Below are 16709 nucleotides of genomic sequence, written 5' to 3' on the forward strand. Positions count from 1 at the left end.
CAGTCTCGTCGCTGCCCTCCAACGCGGATTACCGAGACTCCAGTCTCGTCGCTGCCCTCCAACGCGGATTACCGAGACTCCAGTCTCGTCGCTGCCCTCCAACGCGGATTACCGAGACTCCAGTGTGGTCGCTGCCCTCCAACATGGATTACCGAGACTCCAGTCTCGTCGCTGCCCTCCAACGCGGATTACCGAGACTCCAGTCTCGTCGCTGCCCTCCAACGTGGATTACCGAGACTCCAGTGTGGTCGCTGCCCTCCAACACGGATTACCGAGACTCCAGTCTTGTCGCTGCCCTCCAACACGGATTACCAAGACTCCAGCCTCGTTGCTGCCCTCCAACGCGGATTACCGAGACTCCAGTCTCGTCGCTGCCTTCCAACACAGACCAAACTACGTCCTACCTGGAACCTGCAATCCAGTATCCCACTTCTGACGCCAACTGCTAGATTCGAATTTTTGGAGCAAAATCACACGGAGAGACGGAACTGCTGACAAAGTTAAAGTTTATTAGAAAACGGCCAGAAGGCCTTGTGCACAAGGGAGAGGAGGGAGCCTCCTCAGACTCGCACCTATCTCCAAAGGAAATACAGCATACAAGCATTAATATACCTTTCAATGAGCAACGCCCATTAGGTTGCAAAAGTAGGCGTACACATACAAACAGCGTCACTACCGTTACTCCCTTATTGGTTGGCGTGATTAGTCACTCAATGTCGGGAGCCGCCCTGAAGTGTTCTGACATACAGCATAACATCTAGTTTCTAGCTTCTGTGAGCAAGGTCGCTTAATTCTTGAGATGATAAACAATGTCCGCTTTTGGTTGCGAGCAGACATTACAAAGGAAGATAAGGTGTTTGAGGCAGAGATAGAAATGGCCGACTCCCTATGAAGTTCAGTTTCCCTTATCTCTCAGAAAGCCAGCTGCATTAAACACTGCTTCTGTAACACTGATAACAACAAAGACAGAGACTAAGAGTCTAGTAAATATGCTGTTTCTACAGTACTTAGTTAAAGAGGGTTAATATGATGGTCAAGTATCCCATCATGCTTCGCAGCTACCTAAATGCTACATGTTTGTTTTATATATATTTCCTAATACATGAAGCTAAACATTCTTTGAATATGGTTTCTAGTACTACAGCCCTCCCTACAGCTTTGATTAATATATTTAAAGACTAGAGGATTCAGGCTTTGATTCACAGGCCTATTTTTGCAATCCAACACTGGAAATACTCAGCAGGCCAGGCAGCATCCGTGGAGAGAGAAACAGAGTTAACATTTCAGGTCTGGGACCCTTCATCAAAACTGGTAAAAGCTGGAGATGTAACAAATATTACTAAGGTAAGAGGCAGGAACGTTATCCTGGGTGGATCTGAAACACGAAGGGTGGAAGTTCAGTTGGAATCCACATGGATTAAGTTGGAACCGGAGACAGTTGCTGAGGAAAGAGATGTGGCTGTGAAACCGAGTCTTGGAAAGTGTTGCAAATGGGGATGGCAAAATCATACAGCATGAAAAATGGGAGCAGAGGTTAAAGTTTGAAATTGTTGAACTCAGTGTTGAGTCCAGAAGTCTGTAAAGTGCCTAATCGAAAGATGAGGTGCTGTTCCTCGAGCTTTATTTATTCACTATTTATACAGAATATTAATCTCCAGCGCAGATACAGGGGTTATTAAGATCAGCAGAAACAAACCATAACTACTAGAATGAACATGGTTCAGTCCTCAATCCGATCACAGTAAATCATGTTCCATTCACTAATCTGGTCTTTCAATGGGGGCTTTTACCCAGCATTCCCCGCGGTGGACCACGTGCCGCACCCAGACTACAAGAGCCCAGCGCGCAGGCGCGGGAGGGGCCGGTATATTGAGCATGCGCAGTGCGTTACTGGAGATGGACGGAGAGGAGCTGAAGCCGGGAGCGCGATGGTACAGCGAATAAGAATCATGATGGAGGGGAGTAATGGACCGGTAGGTAGGTGGGTGGGGAGATTTGATAAACAACTTGTGCAGGAGGCAAGCCCCGAATAATAACCTGAAGACCCGGTGTTTGCAGTTGGGGGGGGATTTCTTCCCCTTCTAGGCCCAGGTTAATGGCAGCCATCTTTGTAAAGGAGGGCGGAAAGTTTCACTGCGACGTCACCCTATGGCCTGAGACAAAGAGCCTTGTGTCCAATAAGGGGAATAAAGGCCCACAAGCCTCCCCTGGCCCCGGGCCCTGAACAAGAAACTCGCTGCCCTGCGAATCAGACAATCAGCCGGCGTTAGTCCCGCCCCTCGGGCTCCCCGATTGGTTGGAGGACCGGTTGGAGAACCGTTCGCCGGCTCGCTCCTCGAGCCCCGCCCCACTCGCTCCCTATTGGCTGGAAGCTCCCGTCAATCAGGCCGCGGATCCGGGTCACGTGTCCCCGAGGAGATCACGTGAACCGTCCAACTGACTGCGCTTGGTCCGGGGCCTCGCGGACTCTCAGGTTTTTCTATTTCTCTTTATTCTCTCCCGAGCCACCCCTCCCCCGCACCCGGCGCGATTCTCCACCCAATCGGAGCGGAGAAAACTCACTTTGCGTCACCGACACCAAGGCCTTTCCCCAGAATGCCCCGCGCCGACTCCGTCCGGCAGGATCCGAGTGCGCAGGCGCAGCTCCGAGTCGGGGAGGGGGGTTGGTGTCCTCTGGGCATGCGCGGTTATTACCCTTGGTGACCGGGAGGGGGCGCTGTGCCGGACTCGGCCCAAACCGTCCCGTGTGCGCAGGCGCAGATTATCGTCTGTCAATCAACCATCAGCCAGAAGCTTTTCTATAGCGCCTTTCACCACCACCGGACGACCCAAAGCGCTTTACACTCAATGAAGTACTTTTTGAAGTGTAGTCGCTGTTATAATGGAAACATAGAAGATAGGAGCAGGAGTAGGCCATTCGGCCCCTCGAGCCTGCTCCGCCATTCAACCAGATCATGGCTGATCATCCAAACTCAGTACCCTGTTCCTGCCTTCTCCCCATATCCCTTGATCCATTTAGCCTTAAGAAATATATCCAACTCCTTCTTGAATATATTTAATGAATTGGCCTCCACCGCCCTCTGTGGTAGAGAATTCTACAGGTTCACCACTCTCTGGGTGAAGAAATTCTTCCTCATTTCAGTCCTAAATGGCTTACCCCTTATCTTTAGACTATGACCCCTGGTTCTGGTGTAGGAACTGCGGAAGTCAATAAGCGCACAGCAAGCTCCCACAAACAGCAATGTGATAATGACCAGATAATCTATCTTTTTGTTGTGTTAATTGAGGGATACACATTGGCTAGGACACCGGGGATAATTCCCCTGCTCTTTCCCACATTACAACAGTGACTACATTCCAAAAGTACCTCATTGGCTGTAAAGCACTTCAAGACATCTGCTGGTCATGAAAGGCACTATATAAATGCAAGTCTTCCTTTCTCGAAATAATGCCATGGGATCTTTTATATCCACCTGAGAGAGCAGACAGGGCCTCAGTTTAACATCTCATCCAAAAATCGGCACCTCCGACAGTGCAGCACTCCCTCAGCACTGCCCTGGAGTGTCAGCCTGGATTTTTGTGCTCAACTCTCTGGGCTGGGACTTGAACCCACAACTTTCTGACTCAGAGGCGAGAGTGCTACCAACTGAATCACTGGCTGACACTAAAGAACAAGCAGTTCTGACGAAAGGTCATCGACCTGAAACGTTAACTCTGTTTCTCTCTCCACAGATGCTGCCTGACCTGCTGAGTATTTCCAGCATTTTCTGTTTTTATTAAAGAAACGAGGGAGTGATTGCTGATAGGAAGAATGTTGGGTCGTCCTGTGCATGTGCACCTCACTGGCGGCTGAGGCGAAACACCGACTCGCCCCCACCTGAGCCGCGCACGCATACCAGATGTTGCGGCTCCGCATGCGCGCGCCCGGTGTTCCAACCGCGGGGTTTTGTGCGCTGAACATGCACATTGTGGACCGATCGGGACGGGCGATTGTGGAGCAGGAGGGAGAGCGCAGGGGCCATGAGCACATGCGCAGGACTCGGCGTCAACAGAGTGCTTTCTGGAGCGCCAGGGCTTGTGGGTATTACAGCCGCCATTACTGCTGATCCTTTCAACCAACTTGTGCAGAACCTGGAGCCTGAAAATCGGCTTCACTGCCCCTGGGTTCGGAAAGGGGAAAATTAAACAACAGTTTGCCTCTGATCCTTTTCTGAACTCAATTTACAGGGTTATAGAAGTGGAGCAGTTACAGCCGGGAAGCTCAGACCAAACATCACGTCAAGATCTGACAGAGTCGCTCGATTCATCAGGACCTGAATATCATCGGCCTTTGCACATGGAAGGAGAAAGCAGCGATGACAAACCGCACACGTGTTCGGTGTGTGGACGCGGATTCAGCCGATTGCCTGACCTGGCGAGACACATGCACTGTCACACCGGGGAGAAACCGGGTAAAGGTGGGGACGGCGGGAAGGGATTCAGTTCCCCGTCTGCAATAGAAGTTCATTGGCGCAGTCACACCAGGGACAGTCCGTTCACCTGCTCCGTGTGTGGAAAGGGATTTGTTTGTTCATCCCACCTGCAAACACACCAGCGAGTTCACACTGGGGAGAGACCCTTTAACTGTCCTGACTGTGGGAAGAGTTTTAAAAGCCCCCGGGAGCTCAAGCAACACCAGCGAGTTCACACTGGGGAGAGGGCGTTCACCTGCTCCGATTGTGGGAAGGGATTCACTCAGACAGCCAACCTGCAGAGACACCAGCGCCTCCACACTGCGGAGAGGCCATTCACCTGCTCCATGTGTGGGAAGGGATTCAGTGAGTCATCCAACCTGCAGACACACCAGCTTGTTCACACTGATGAGAGACCCTTTAAATGTTCTGACTGTGGGAAGAGGTTTAAAAGCCCCCAGGACCTGAAGGGACACTGGCTCCTACACACTGGGGAGAGACCGTTCACCTGCTCTGTGTGTGGGAAGGGATTCGCTCAGTCCTCCACCCTCCTTTCACACCAGCTTGTTCACACTGATGAGAGGCCGTTTAACTGTCTTGACTGTGGGAAGCGTTTTAAAAGCCCTGGGGATCTGAAGGGACACCAGCTTGTTCACACTGCGGAAAGGCTGTTCACCTGCTCCGTGTGTGGGAAGGGATTCTTGAAGTCTTCCAGCCTGCTGAGACACCAGCTTGTTCACACTGATGAGAGGCCGTTTAACTGTCTTGACTGTGGGAAGAGCTTTAAAAGCCCTGGTGAGCTGAAGGGACACCAGCGTGTTCACACTAACGAGAGACCCTTTAAATGTTCTGTGTGTGGGAAGAGTTTTAAAATCCCCCGGGAGCTCAAGCAACACCAGCGAGTTCACACTGGGGAGGGCTTGTTCACCTCCATGTGTGGGAAGGGATTCACTGTGTCATCCATCCTCCTGTCACACCAGCTTGTTCACGCTGACAAGAGACCCTTTAAATGTTATGACTGTGGGAAGAGCTTTAAAAGCCCCCAGGAGCTGAAGGGACACCAGCTTGTTCACACTGGGGAGAGACCATTTAACTGTTCTGACTGTGGGAAGAGCTTCAAAAGCTCCGGGGAGCTGAAGAGACACCGGCTCCTCCACACTGGTGAGAGGCCGTTCACCTGCTCCGTGTGTGGGAAGGGATTCACTCAGTCATCCACCCTCCTGTCACACCAGCGAGTTCACACTGACGAGGGACCCTTTCAGTGTTCTGACTGTGGGAAGAGCTTTAAAAGCTCGAAGAGCCTTAAGATTCACCAGCGTCTTCACACTGATCATAGAATCTAACAGCACAGAAGGAGGTGATTTGGCCCATTGTGTCTGTGCCGGCTCTTTGAAAGAGCTGTCCAATTTAGACCCAAACCCCAGCTTTATCCCCAGAACTCTGCAAACTAGTTCTCTTCAAGTACATGTCCAATTACCGTTTGAAAGTTCCTGTGGAACCTGATTCCAGCATCCTTTCAGATGGTGCGTTCCAGATCTGAACAACCCTCTGTGTGAAAACAATTCTCCTCATTCCCCTCTCGTTCTATTAGCAACTATTTTAAATCTGTGACCTTTGGTTATCGACCCACTTGCCAGAGTGAACAGTTTCTCCCTACTTGCTCGATCAAAATCCCTCATCATTTTGAACACCTCTATTAGGTCTCCTCTTAACCTTCTCTGCTCTAAGGGGAACAATCCCAGCTTCTCCAATCTCTCCACATAACTGAAGTCCCTCATCCCTGGTACCATCCTGGTCAACCTCCTCTGTACCCTCTCCAAGGCCTCGACATCCTTCCTAAAGTGTGGTGCCCAGAACTGTACACAAGACTCCAGCTGAGGGCAAAACCCTGCAGCTGTACAAAACCCTGGTTAGACCACACCTGGAGTACTGTGAGCAGTTCTGGGCACCACACCTTAGGAAGGATATATTGGCCTTGGAGGGAGTGCAGCGTAGGTTTACCAGAATGATACCCGGACTTCAAGGGTTAAGTTACGGGGAGAGATTACACAAATTAGGGTTGTATTCCCTGGAATTTAGAAGGTTAAGGTGTGATCTGATCGAAGTTTTCAGGATATTAAGGGGAACAGATAGGGTAGATAGAGAGAAACTATTTCCGCTGGTTGGGGATTCTAGGACTGGGGGCATAGTCTAAAAATTAGAGCCAGACCTTTCAGGAGTGAAATTAGGAAACACTTCTACACACAAAGGGTGGTAGAAGTTTGGAACTCTCTTCCGCAAATGGCAACTGATGCGAGATCAATTGTAAATTTTAATCTGAGATTGATAGGTTTTTGTTACCCAAAGGTATTAAGGGATATGGGCCAAAGGCGGGTGTATGGAGTTAGGTCACAGATCAGCCACGATCTCATTGAATGGCGGAACAGGCTCGAGGGGCTGAATGGCCTCCTCCTGTCCTATGTTCCTAACTAGTGATTTGTAAAGGTTTAGTGTAACTTCCTTGTTTTTGTATTCAATGACCCTATTTACAAAGCCAAATATCCCATACGCTTTCTGAACCGCCTCACCAACTTGCCGTGGCACTTTCAAAGATTTGTGAATATGGACCCCCAGGTCCCTCTGCTCTTGCACCCCCTCAAAATAGTCCCATTTAGATTATACGGCCTCTCCCTGTTGTTTCTCCCAAAGTGCATCACTTCACACTTATCCTCATTTAATTTCATCTGCCTTGTGTCTGCTCATTTCACAGTCTGTCTCTGTCCTCCTGAAGTCTGCTACTACTGTGCTCACTATTTACTACATTGCCAAGTTTTGTATCGTCTATAAACTTTGAAATTGTACACCTATACCCAAGTCCAGGTCAGTTATATATAACAAGAGAAGCAATGGTCCTAATCCGACCCCTGGGGTGCCCACTGCATACTTCCCTCCAGTCAGAAAAACATCCCTCAGCACTGCTCACTGCCTCCTCTCCCTTAGCCAATTATATACCCAAATTACCACCAGCCCTTTAATTCCCTGTGCTTCTGTTTTCCGAGTAAGTCTCTTATGTGGTACTTTATTAAATGTCTTTTGAAAGTCCATATATACAACATCTGCTGCACTACCTTCATCAACCCTCTGTTACTTCATCAAAGAACTCAATCAGGTTAGTCAGACACGATTTACCTTTAACAAATCCATACTGGCTGCCCCTTATTAACCCATGCTTCTCCAAGTGAGAATTAATTTTGTCCTTGACAATGGTCTCTAGTCGTTCACCCACCACTGACATTAGACTGATTGGCCTGTAGTTACCAGGTTTATCCCTCCCCTTTTTTAAACAGGGTGTAACATTTGCAATCCTCCAGTCTTCTGGCACCACTCCCATATATCTGAGGGAAATTGAAAGATTGTGGTCGGAGCTTCTGCTATCTCCACCCTAGCTTCCCTCAGCAATCTAGGATGCATCACATCTGGACCGGGTGACTTGTTAACTTTGAGTGATGACAACCTATTTAGCACCTCTCTATCCATTTTTATCCAATTTCTCTACTCCCCCTCCTCTACTGCGACATTAACTTCGTCCTCTTCTTTTGTGAAGACAGATGCTAAGTACTCATTCAGTACCTCAGCCATGCCCTCTGCCTCCGTATGATGAGCTCCTATTTGGTCCCTAATCGGCCCCACCATTCCTTTAACTGTCCTTTTACTTTTCATATGTTTATAGAAGATTTTTGGGTTCTCTTTTATGTTACCCACTAATCTTTTCTCATATTGTCTCTTTGCCCTTCTTATATCCTGTTTCATTTCCCCCACACTCTCTTTATTCTGCCTGGTTTTTGATGGTATTCTGTACCTGACATTTGTTGTAAACCTCCTTTTTCTGTTTTATTCTAACCTCGATATCCTTTGTCATCGGGAGCTCGAGCTTTGGATGCCCCATCTTTCCTCCTTATGGGAATATGCTTGGATTGTACCCGAACTATCTCAGCCTTGAAGGCCTGCCATTGGTCATTCACTCTTTTCCTGGACAATCTTTGTTTCCAGTCCACCTGTGCTCGATCCCTTCTCAAATCACTGAAATTGGTTCTCTTCCAGCTGGGTATTTTCACCATTGATTTTTCTTTGTCCCTTTCCATAACTACTTTAAACCTAATGATATTGTGATCACTGTTAACCAGATCCCTCCTGTCCCAGAACCGATGAGAGACCCTTTAAATGTTCTGACTGCAAAGAGGTTTCAGAGCTCATCCAACCTGCTGAGTCACCAGCGAGTTCACACAGATCCTCAAAGAAAGGAAGAGGTTTTAGAAAGGCTGGTAGCACTAAAAGTTCACAGCCATCTCAGAGTAGTGTCCCTTTAATTACAATCTCACAGAACAAGGAGAATTACTGTCCCTTTAACTACCACAAATCCCTGTGTGGAGGAGAGGGGGAGATACAGTCTGTCCCAGTAACTGTTGCAGAACAGAATTAGCGACCCTGCCCCATAAGGGCTTGACCTTCCCCACTCCCTGCTTTTCCTCAAGTCTCATCCTTAAAATTCTCATCCTTGTTTTCAAATCCCTCCGTGGCCCCGCCCCTCCCTATTTCTGTAATCTCTTCCAGCCCCTATAACCTTCCGAGATATTAGCGCTTCTCTAATTCCGGCCTCTTGAGCATCCCCGATTTTAATCGCTCCACCATTGGTGGCCGTGCCTTCAGCTGCCTGGGCCCTAAGCTCTGGAATTCCTTCCCTAAACCTCTCCATCTCTCAGCCTCTCTCTCCTTCTTTAAGATGCTCCTTAAAACCTACTTCTTTGACCAAGCTTTTGGTCATCTGCCCGAATATCTCCTTATGTGGCTCGGTGTCAAATTTTGTTTTGTAACGATCCTGTGAAGAGCCTTGGGATGTTTTACTACATTAAAGGTGCTTTATAAATACAAGTGGTTGTTGTTGTTTCCTGAAACTGATAATAAATTCCCCAGAGGGAAAAAACTTCTCCTTTTACTCCCAAATATTAGAAAGTTTATTCTACAGAAGCACGGGGTTTATCTGCTTTTATTCATGAATTTAATAAGTCTGTATTAAAACTTGAGCCAGTGTGTTGTGAGACAAAGAGCCTTGTGTCCAATAAGGGGAATAAAAGCCCACAGCCTCCCCTGGCCCCGGGCCCTGAACAAGGGACTGGAGAAACTCGCTGCCCTGCGGATCAGACAATCAGCCGGCGCTAGTCCCGCCCCTCGGGCTCCCCGATTGCTTGGAAGACCCGCCACTGGCTTGCTCCTCCCACCCCGCTCGCTCCCTATTGGTCAGAAGCGCCCATCAATCAGGCCGCGGGCCCGGGTCACGTGTCCCTCACCGACTTTACAAAGAAAAGCTCGCGCGGTCGCCGGGCGGAGCTGCAAGTCGGCGGGAGCGGGGTCGGGAGATTAATAAACTGCGGGTAGGCTGCGCTGCAGGGTTTATAAAGTTGGAGAACGGCCTCAGGCCCGAATGCGATCCAGCGGCCCGGTCTGTGTTCCGCCGTACGGCAGCGGTGAGGCTTTTTCTCGGTGACAGGCCCAGGTTAGGCGCCACCATCTTGGTAAAGGAAAGACAGACCGGTTCCACCTGCAGCAGGGCGCATGCGCGGTCATCTTCATACAGGAACAGAGAGTGGGTGGGGCTTCAGGGTCCCAGTGACCAGGAGAGACAACCATTGACTCATTGATTTTATTCTCACTCTGCACACAGCGGGTGTAGAACTGAACCCAACCAGAGTGGAGGGAGGGGGAAAACTGGGAGTGGAGGAAAGAAATGTTGGAGATGGTGCGAGGGGTTTGGATTTCAGCACTTTTAAAGCTCAGCTCACATTTAAAAGGTTTCTTATCAGAGTGAACAAGTTTGTGTTTCAGCAGGTTGGATGATTGAGTGAATCCCCTCCCACACACGGAGCAGGTGAATGGCCTCTCCCCGGTGTGACTGCGTCGATGAGTTTCCAGGTGGGATGGGCAACTGAATCCCTCCCCACAGTCCCCACATTTCCACGGTTTTTCCATGGTGCGAGTGTCCTTGTGTCTCTCCAGGTTGGACAATCGGTTGAAGCCCCGACCACACACACAACACATGTACGGTTTCTCCCCGCTGTGAACAGTGCGATGTTTTTTCAGGCTGTGTAACTGGTTAAAGCTCTTTCCACAGTCAGTGCACTGGAACACTCTCACTCGGGTGTGTGTGTCTCGGTGCTTTTCCAGTCACACTGATGTTTGAAATCTTTTCCCACAGACAGAACAAACATTTCTCCTTCCACATTCAGAGGCCGATGATATTCAGGTCCTGATGAATGGAGTGACTCTGTCAGATGTTGATGTGATGTTTGGTTTGAGTTTGCGGTGCGTAAATGCTGCCCTTCTCACAGCCTGTAAAAGGAGTTTACAAAAGCCATCACTGAGAGTCCAGGATAGGAATGGACAAGATTCTCTCTTCCTGGCCAAGGGGGCCGCGCATGCGCCCTGCTGCCCCCTGAGCCTCTCAAGATGGCGGCCGTTACCCCGGGCCTGTCACCGGGAGAAAGCCCCGCAGCTGCCGCCCTGCTCGGGGCAAACGCCTGGTCCGGAGGCTCTTATTCAGGGCCTGAGGCCCACCCCGGGTGTTTGTGAAGCGGATAATGTTGAGTGTTTTAATAATGGGGCCGCACTCGGGGTGTGTGCAGCCCGCATCCCCTGGGTTTTGTTTTGGAAACATATTTATTTAAATATGGTAGTACTTGTTACAACTCATCAATTACATAATAAATCCATTACATTCATTTGCCGCAATAAAACAAAGCCTTAAAAACAGCTTTAGGGTTAACAGTATAAATGCAGTGGTCAATTTTACAGAAAAATCAACAATATTAACAGTACAGGTACCCATAGTGAAAAACAATTTTACACCAGTCTTATTGGCAATCTAGTGACTCTTTGTTTTTGCTTGGTATTACCTGTTGTCCATTTTTTTTAATTTTAACATTCAAGTACAACAGTACTTATACAACTCATCAATTACATAGTAAATCCATTACATTCATTGACCACAAAAAAAGGATAAAGCCTCAAAAAAAAAAAACAGCTTAATGGTCAACAATATAAATACAACAATAAATTTTTACAGGTAAATCAATAACGTTTACAGTACAAACTGCCACTATTTAATAAACCAAGAAAAGAAAGAACCCGTATACGCCAGTCCTACTGGCATCGTTCAATCATTCGGTCATTCATTCCGCCGTTCGTTCAAGCGTAAATTCCATTGTGCATGTCTGTGTGCGTGCGTGTCATTTGTCTACCTGCGTGCATACGTGCGTTCGTTCATCCGTCCAGACAGGCCTCACGCTCACCCAGTAGGATGCCTGCTTACATCCTGGGGAGCGAAGGCCCTTCATTCGGTCGAACGTAAGTTCCAATGTGTATGCGTGTGTGCGTGTGTATTATTTGTATCCGCATGCGTGCGTTCACTAGAGCGTTCGTTCATTCGATTAAGGAAGGCTTTAACAGTAAATAACACCACAATATACAAAGTCCCATAACCATATCAGAAATCAATTAAAACTTCAAGTAAACTACTTTTAACCAGAACCCGAAACTTCTTCAACAAAACAAGTAAATACCAGTTCTACGCCAGTCCTATTGGCACTCTAATAACTCCTCGTCTTCACTTGATGTTATCTAACCATATGATGTCATGATCCTTGTCCACAGTCTTCAACTTTTCCACAGAAAAGAAGCCGACCACTTTCTCAAATCCCGTAAAAGAAGAAAACGACGACTCAAATTTCCTCCTTCTTGCTGTTATCACTCACAGGACCCAGCCATCAAGACATTCGTTATTCCTTGCTGATATACCTTGTTTTGTCTTTTATTTTCCTTTTTTCCTTTTATCCCATTCTCTTTTCCCATCTTATGGCTGTTCAAGCACCATACTATAGATGGGAACAGTCTATCTTTCCTCCACCAAAATGGCGGCACACAAACCGGCCCCCGTCACCGAAACAAAGCCTCACAGCTGCCACCAAACGGAGCACAGACGGGGCCGCTGGAACTCATTCGGGCCGGAGACCGTTCTTCACCTTTAGAAACCGTGCAGCATGCTCACCCACAGCATCTCCCAACTCCGCTTCTGGCGACCAGCCGCTCCGCCCTAGGCCCCCCGCCTGGGGTCCTCCGTGCTGGGCCTCCCGCCTAGGACACTCTCCTCTGGGTCTTCCACCCTGGGCCTTCTGCACTGGGCCCTCCGCACTGGCATTCCCCGTGAGCAGCCATGGTGTGGAGCAGCCCGTTCACACAGCACCGAGCAGAGCTGAGCTGCTGAGAATCTCGCAGCCTCCCCCGGGGTTCATTGTTTTTTATTTAAATCTGGTAGTACTTGTTACAACTGATCAATTACATGATAAATCCATTACATTCATTATCCACACTAAGGCAAAGCCTTAAAAAACAGCTTTAGGATTAACAGTACAAATGCAGTAATAAATTTTACAGACAAATCAACAATATTAACAATACAGGTACCCATAGTGAAAAACAATTCCACACCAGTCCGACTGGCAATCTAGTAACTCTTCGTTTTTGCTTGGTATTACCTGTTGTCCTTTTAAAAAAAAAAATTTAACATTCAAGTACAACAGTACTTATACAACTCATCAGTTACATAGTAAATCCATTACATTCATTGACCAATTATGGTCAGCAATATAAATACAACAATAAATTTTACAGGTAAATCAATAATGTTTACAGTACAAACTGCCACTATTTAATAAACCAAGAAGAGAAAGAACCCGTATACACCAGTCCTACTGGCATCATTCAGTCATTCATTCCTCCGTTAGTTCTTTCGCTCAAGCGTAAATTCCATTGTGCATGACTGCGTGCATGTGTGCCATTTGTCTACCTGCGTGCATGCATGCGTTCGTTCGTCCATCCGTCAGGCCTCATGCTCACCAAGCAACCCTTATCCTGGGGAGCGAGGGCCCGTCATTCGGTCGAACGTAAGTTCCATTGTGTATGCGTGCGTATCATTTGTCTACCTGTGTGCATTCGTTCATCCGTCCAGCAGGCCTCACGCTCACCAAGCGGGCCTTCATCCTGGGGAGCGAGGGCTCCAATGTGTATGCGTGCGTGCGTGTATATATTTGTATCCGCATGCGTGCATTTACTTGAGCATTCATTCGTCCGCACATTGAGGAAGGCTTTAACACTAAATAACACCACAATATACAAAGTCCCATAACCATATCAAAAATCACTTAAAACTTCAAATGAACTACTTTTAACCAGAACCCGAAACTTCTTCAACAAAACAAGTAAATACCAGTTCTACGCCAGTCCTATTGGCACTCTAATAACTCCTCGTCTTCACTTCATGTTATCTAACCATATAATGTCATGATCCTTGTCCACAGTCTTCAACTTTTCCACAGAAAAGAAGCCGACCACTTTCTCAAATCCCGTAAAAGAAGAAAACGACTACTCAAATTTCCTTCTTCTTGCTGTTATCACTCACAGGACCCAGCCATCAAGACATTCATTATTCCTCACCGATATTACTTTGTTTTGCCTTTTATCTTCCTTTTATTTTCCTTTTTTCCTTTTATCCCATTCTCTTTTCCCATCTTATAGCCGCTCAAGCACCATACTATAGATGGGAACAGTCTATCTTTCCTCCACCAAAACGGCAGCGCAAACCGGCCCCCGTCACCGAGAAAAAGCCTCACAGCTGCCACCAGATGGAGCACAGACGGGGCCGCTGGAACTCATTCGGGCCGGAGACCGTTCTTCACCTTTAGAAACCGTGCAGCATGCTCACCCACAGCATCTCCCGACTCCGCTTCTGTTGACCAGCCGCTCCGCCCTAGGCCCCCCGCCTGGGGTCCTCCGTGCTGGGCCTCCCGCCTAGGACACTCTCCTCTGGGTCTTCCACACTGAGCCCTCCGCACTGGCATTCCCCGTGAGCAGCCGGGGTGTGGAGCAGCCCGTTCACACAGCACCGAGCAGAGCTGAGCTGCTGAGTATCTCGCAGCCTCCCCCGGGGTTCATTGTTTTTTATTTAAATCTGGTAGTACTTGTTACAACTCATCAATTACATAATAAATCCATTACATTCATTAACCACAATAAGGCAAAGCCTTAAAAAACAGCTTTAGGATTAACAGTACAAATGCAGTAATACATTTTACAGACAAATTAACAATACAGGTACCCATAGTGAAAAACAATTCCACACCAGTCCGACTGGCAATCTAGTAACTCTTCATTTTTGCTTGGTATTTACCTGTTGTCCTTTTTTTTTAAAAATTTAACATTCAAGTACAACAGTACTTATACAACTCATCAGTTACATAGTAAATCCATTACATTCATTGACCAATTATGGTCAACAATATAAATACAACAGTAATTTTTACAGGTAAATCAATAATATTTACAGTACAACCTGTCACTATTTAATAAACCAAGAACCCATACACGCCAGTCCTACTGGCATCGTTCAATCATTCAGTCATTCATTCCTCCATTCGTTCGCTCAAGCGTAAATTCCATTGTGCATGACTGCGAGCATGTGTGCCATTTGTCTACCCGTGTGCTTGCGTGCGTTCGTTCATCTGTCCAGGCAGGCCTCATGCTCACGAAGCGGACCTTCATCCTGGGGAGCGAGGGCCCTTCATTCGGTCGAACGTAAGTTCCATTGTGTATGCGTGCGTGCGTGCATATATTTGTATCCGCATGTGTGCGTTCACTAGAGCGGTCGTTCTTTCGATTAAGGAAGGCTTTAACACTAAATAACACCACAATATACAAAGTCCCATAACCATATCAGAAATCGCTTAAACTTCAAGTAAACTACTTTTAACCAGAACCCGAAACTTCAACAACTTCTACACCAGTCCTATTGGCACTCTAATAACTCCTCATTTTTACTTGATGTTATCCAACCATATAATGTCATGATCCTTGTCCACAGTCTTCAACCTATCCACAGAAAAGAATCCGACCACTTTCTCAAATCCTGTAAAAGAGGAAAACAAGTACTTAAATGTCCTTCTTATTGCTATTATCACTCACAGGACCCAGCCATCAAGACATTCATTATCCCTCGCCGATATTACTTGTTTTGTCTTTTATTTTCCTTTTTCACTTTTATCCCATTCTCTTTTCCCATCTTATGGCTGTTCAAGCACCATACTATAGATGGGAACAGTCTGTCTTTCCTCCACCAAATGGCAGCACACAAACCCGATCCCATCACCGAAACAAAGCCTCACAGCTGCCACCAGATGGAGCACAGGCGGGGCCGCTGGAACTCATTCGGGCCCGAGACTGTTCTTCGACCTTAGAAACCGTGCAGCATGCTCACCCACAGCATCTCCCGACTCCGCTTCTGTCGACCAGCCGCTCTGCCCTAGGTCCCCCGCCTGGGGTCCTCCGTGCTGGGCCTCCCGCCTAGGACACTCTCCTCTGGGTCTTCCACCCTGGGCCTTCTGCACTGGGCCCTCTACACTGGCATTCCCCATGAGCAGCTGGGGTGTGGAGCAGCCCGTTCACACAGCACCGAGCAGAGCTGAGCTGCTGAGAATCTCGCAGCCTCCCCCCGGGGTTCAGGAACCCGCTCCCTGAGCTCTCTCACCTGATGTGTCAGTGGCTGCTGCCAAGGTCCGCGCATGCTCAGCTCACACTGCCCGGGTGATTGACGGGAGCTTCTGACCAATAGGAAGCGAGCGGGACGGGGCTGGAGGAGCGAGCCGGCGGCGGGTCCTCCAACCAATCGGGGAGCCCGAGGGGCGGGACTAGCACCGGCTGATTGTCTGATCCGCAGGGCAGCGAGTTTCTCCAGTCCCTTGTTCAAGGCCCGGGGCCAGGGGAGGCTGTGGGCCTTTATTCCCCTTATTGGACACAAGGCTCTTTGTCTCACAACACACTGGCTCAGGTTTTAATAGAGACTTTTAAGATTCATGAAAAAAAGCAGATCAACCTCGTGGAACAAAATATTTAATATTTGGGAGTAAAAATACTGTTATTTTCCTCTGTGGAATTTGTTAGTTTCAGACAATAACAACAACTTGTATTTATATAACATCTTTAATGTAGTAAAATGTCCCAACGCGCTTCACATTATAAAACAAAATTTGACACCAGGTACAAACCAAGCATATTCCCATAAGGAGGAAAGATGGGGCGTCCAAAGTTCGAGCTCCCTGGATGACAAAGGATATCGAGGTTAGAATAAAACAGAAAAAGGAGGTTTACGACAAATGTCAATTACAGAATACAGTCAAA

The 16709-nt window shown here is 47.9% G+C and overlaps 2 protein-coding genes across 2 annotated transcripts in view; both read left to right on the forward strand.

Annotated features, from left to right (window-relative positions):
* LOC147118736 (uncharacterized) overlaps positions 1 to 16709 on the forward strand; it is a 75713-nt gene that overhangs the window by 15319 nt on the left and 43685 nt on the right. The gene's annotated exons all lie outside the window — the stretch shown is intronic.
* Positions 1868 to 5914, forward strand: LOC147118737 (uncharacterized). The gene is made up of 2 exons (XM_085984549.1): positions 1868 to 1973; positions 4228 to 5914. Exons 1-2 carry the CDS (start codon positions 1966 to 1968, stop codon positions 5792 to 5794), a joined length of 1575 nt encoding a protein of 524 aa, XP_085840675.1. The 5' UTR covers positions 1868 to 1965; the 3' UTR covers positions 5795 to 5914.

Source organism: Somniosus microcephalus, chromosome 4 (genome assembly GCF_052327205.1).
Source record: "Somniosus microcephalus isolate GS21.2 chromosome 4, FLI_Smic_1.0, whole genome shotgun sequence".
Classification (NCBI taxonomy): domain Eukaryota; kingdom Metazoa; phylum Chordata; class Chondrichthyes; order Squaliformes; family Somniosidae; genus Somniosus; species Somniosus microcephalus.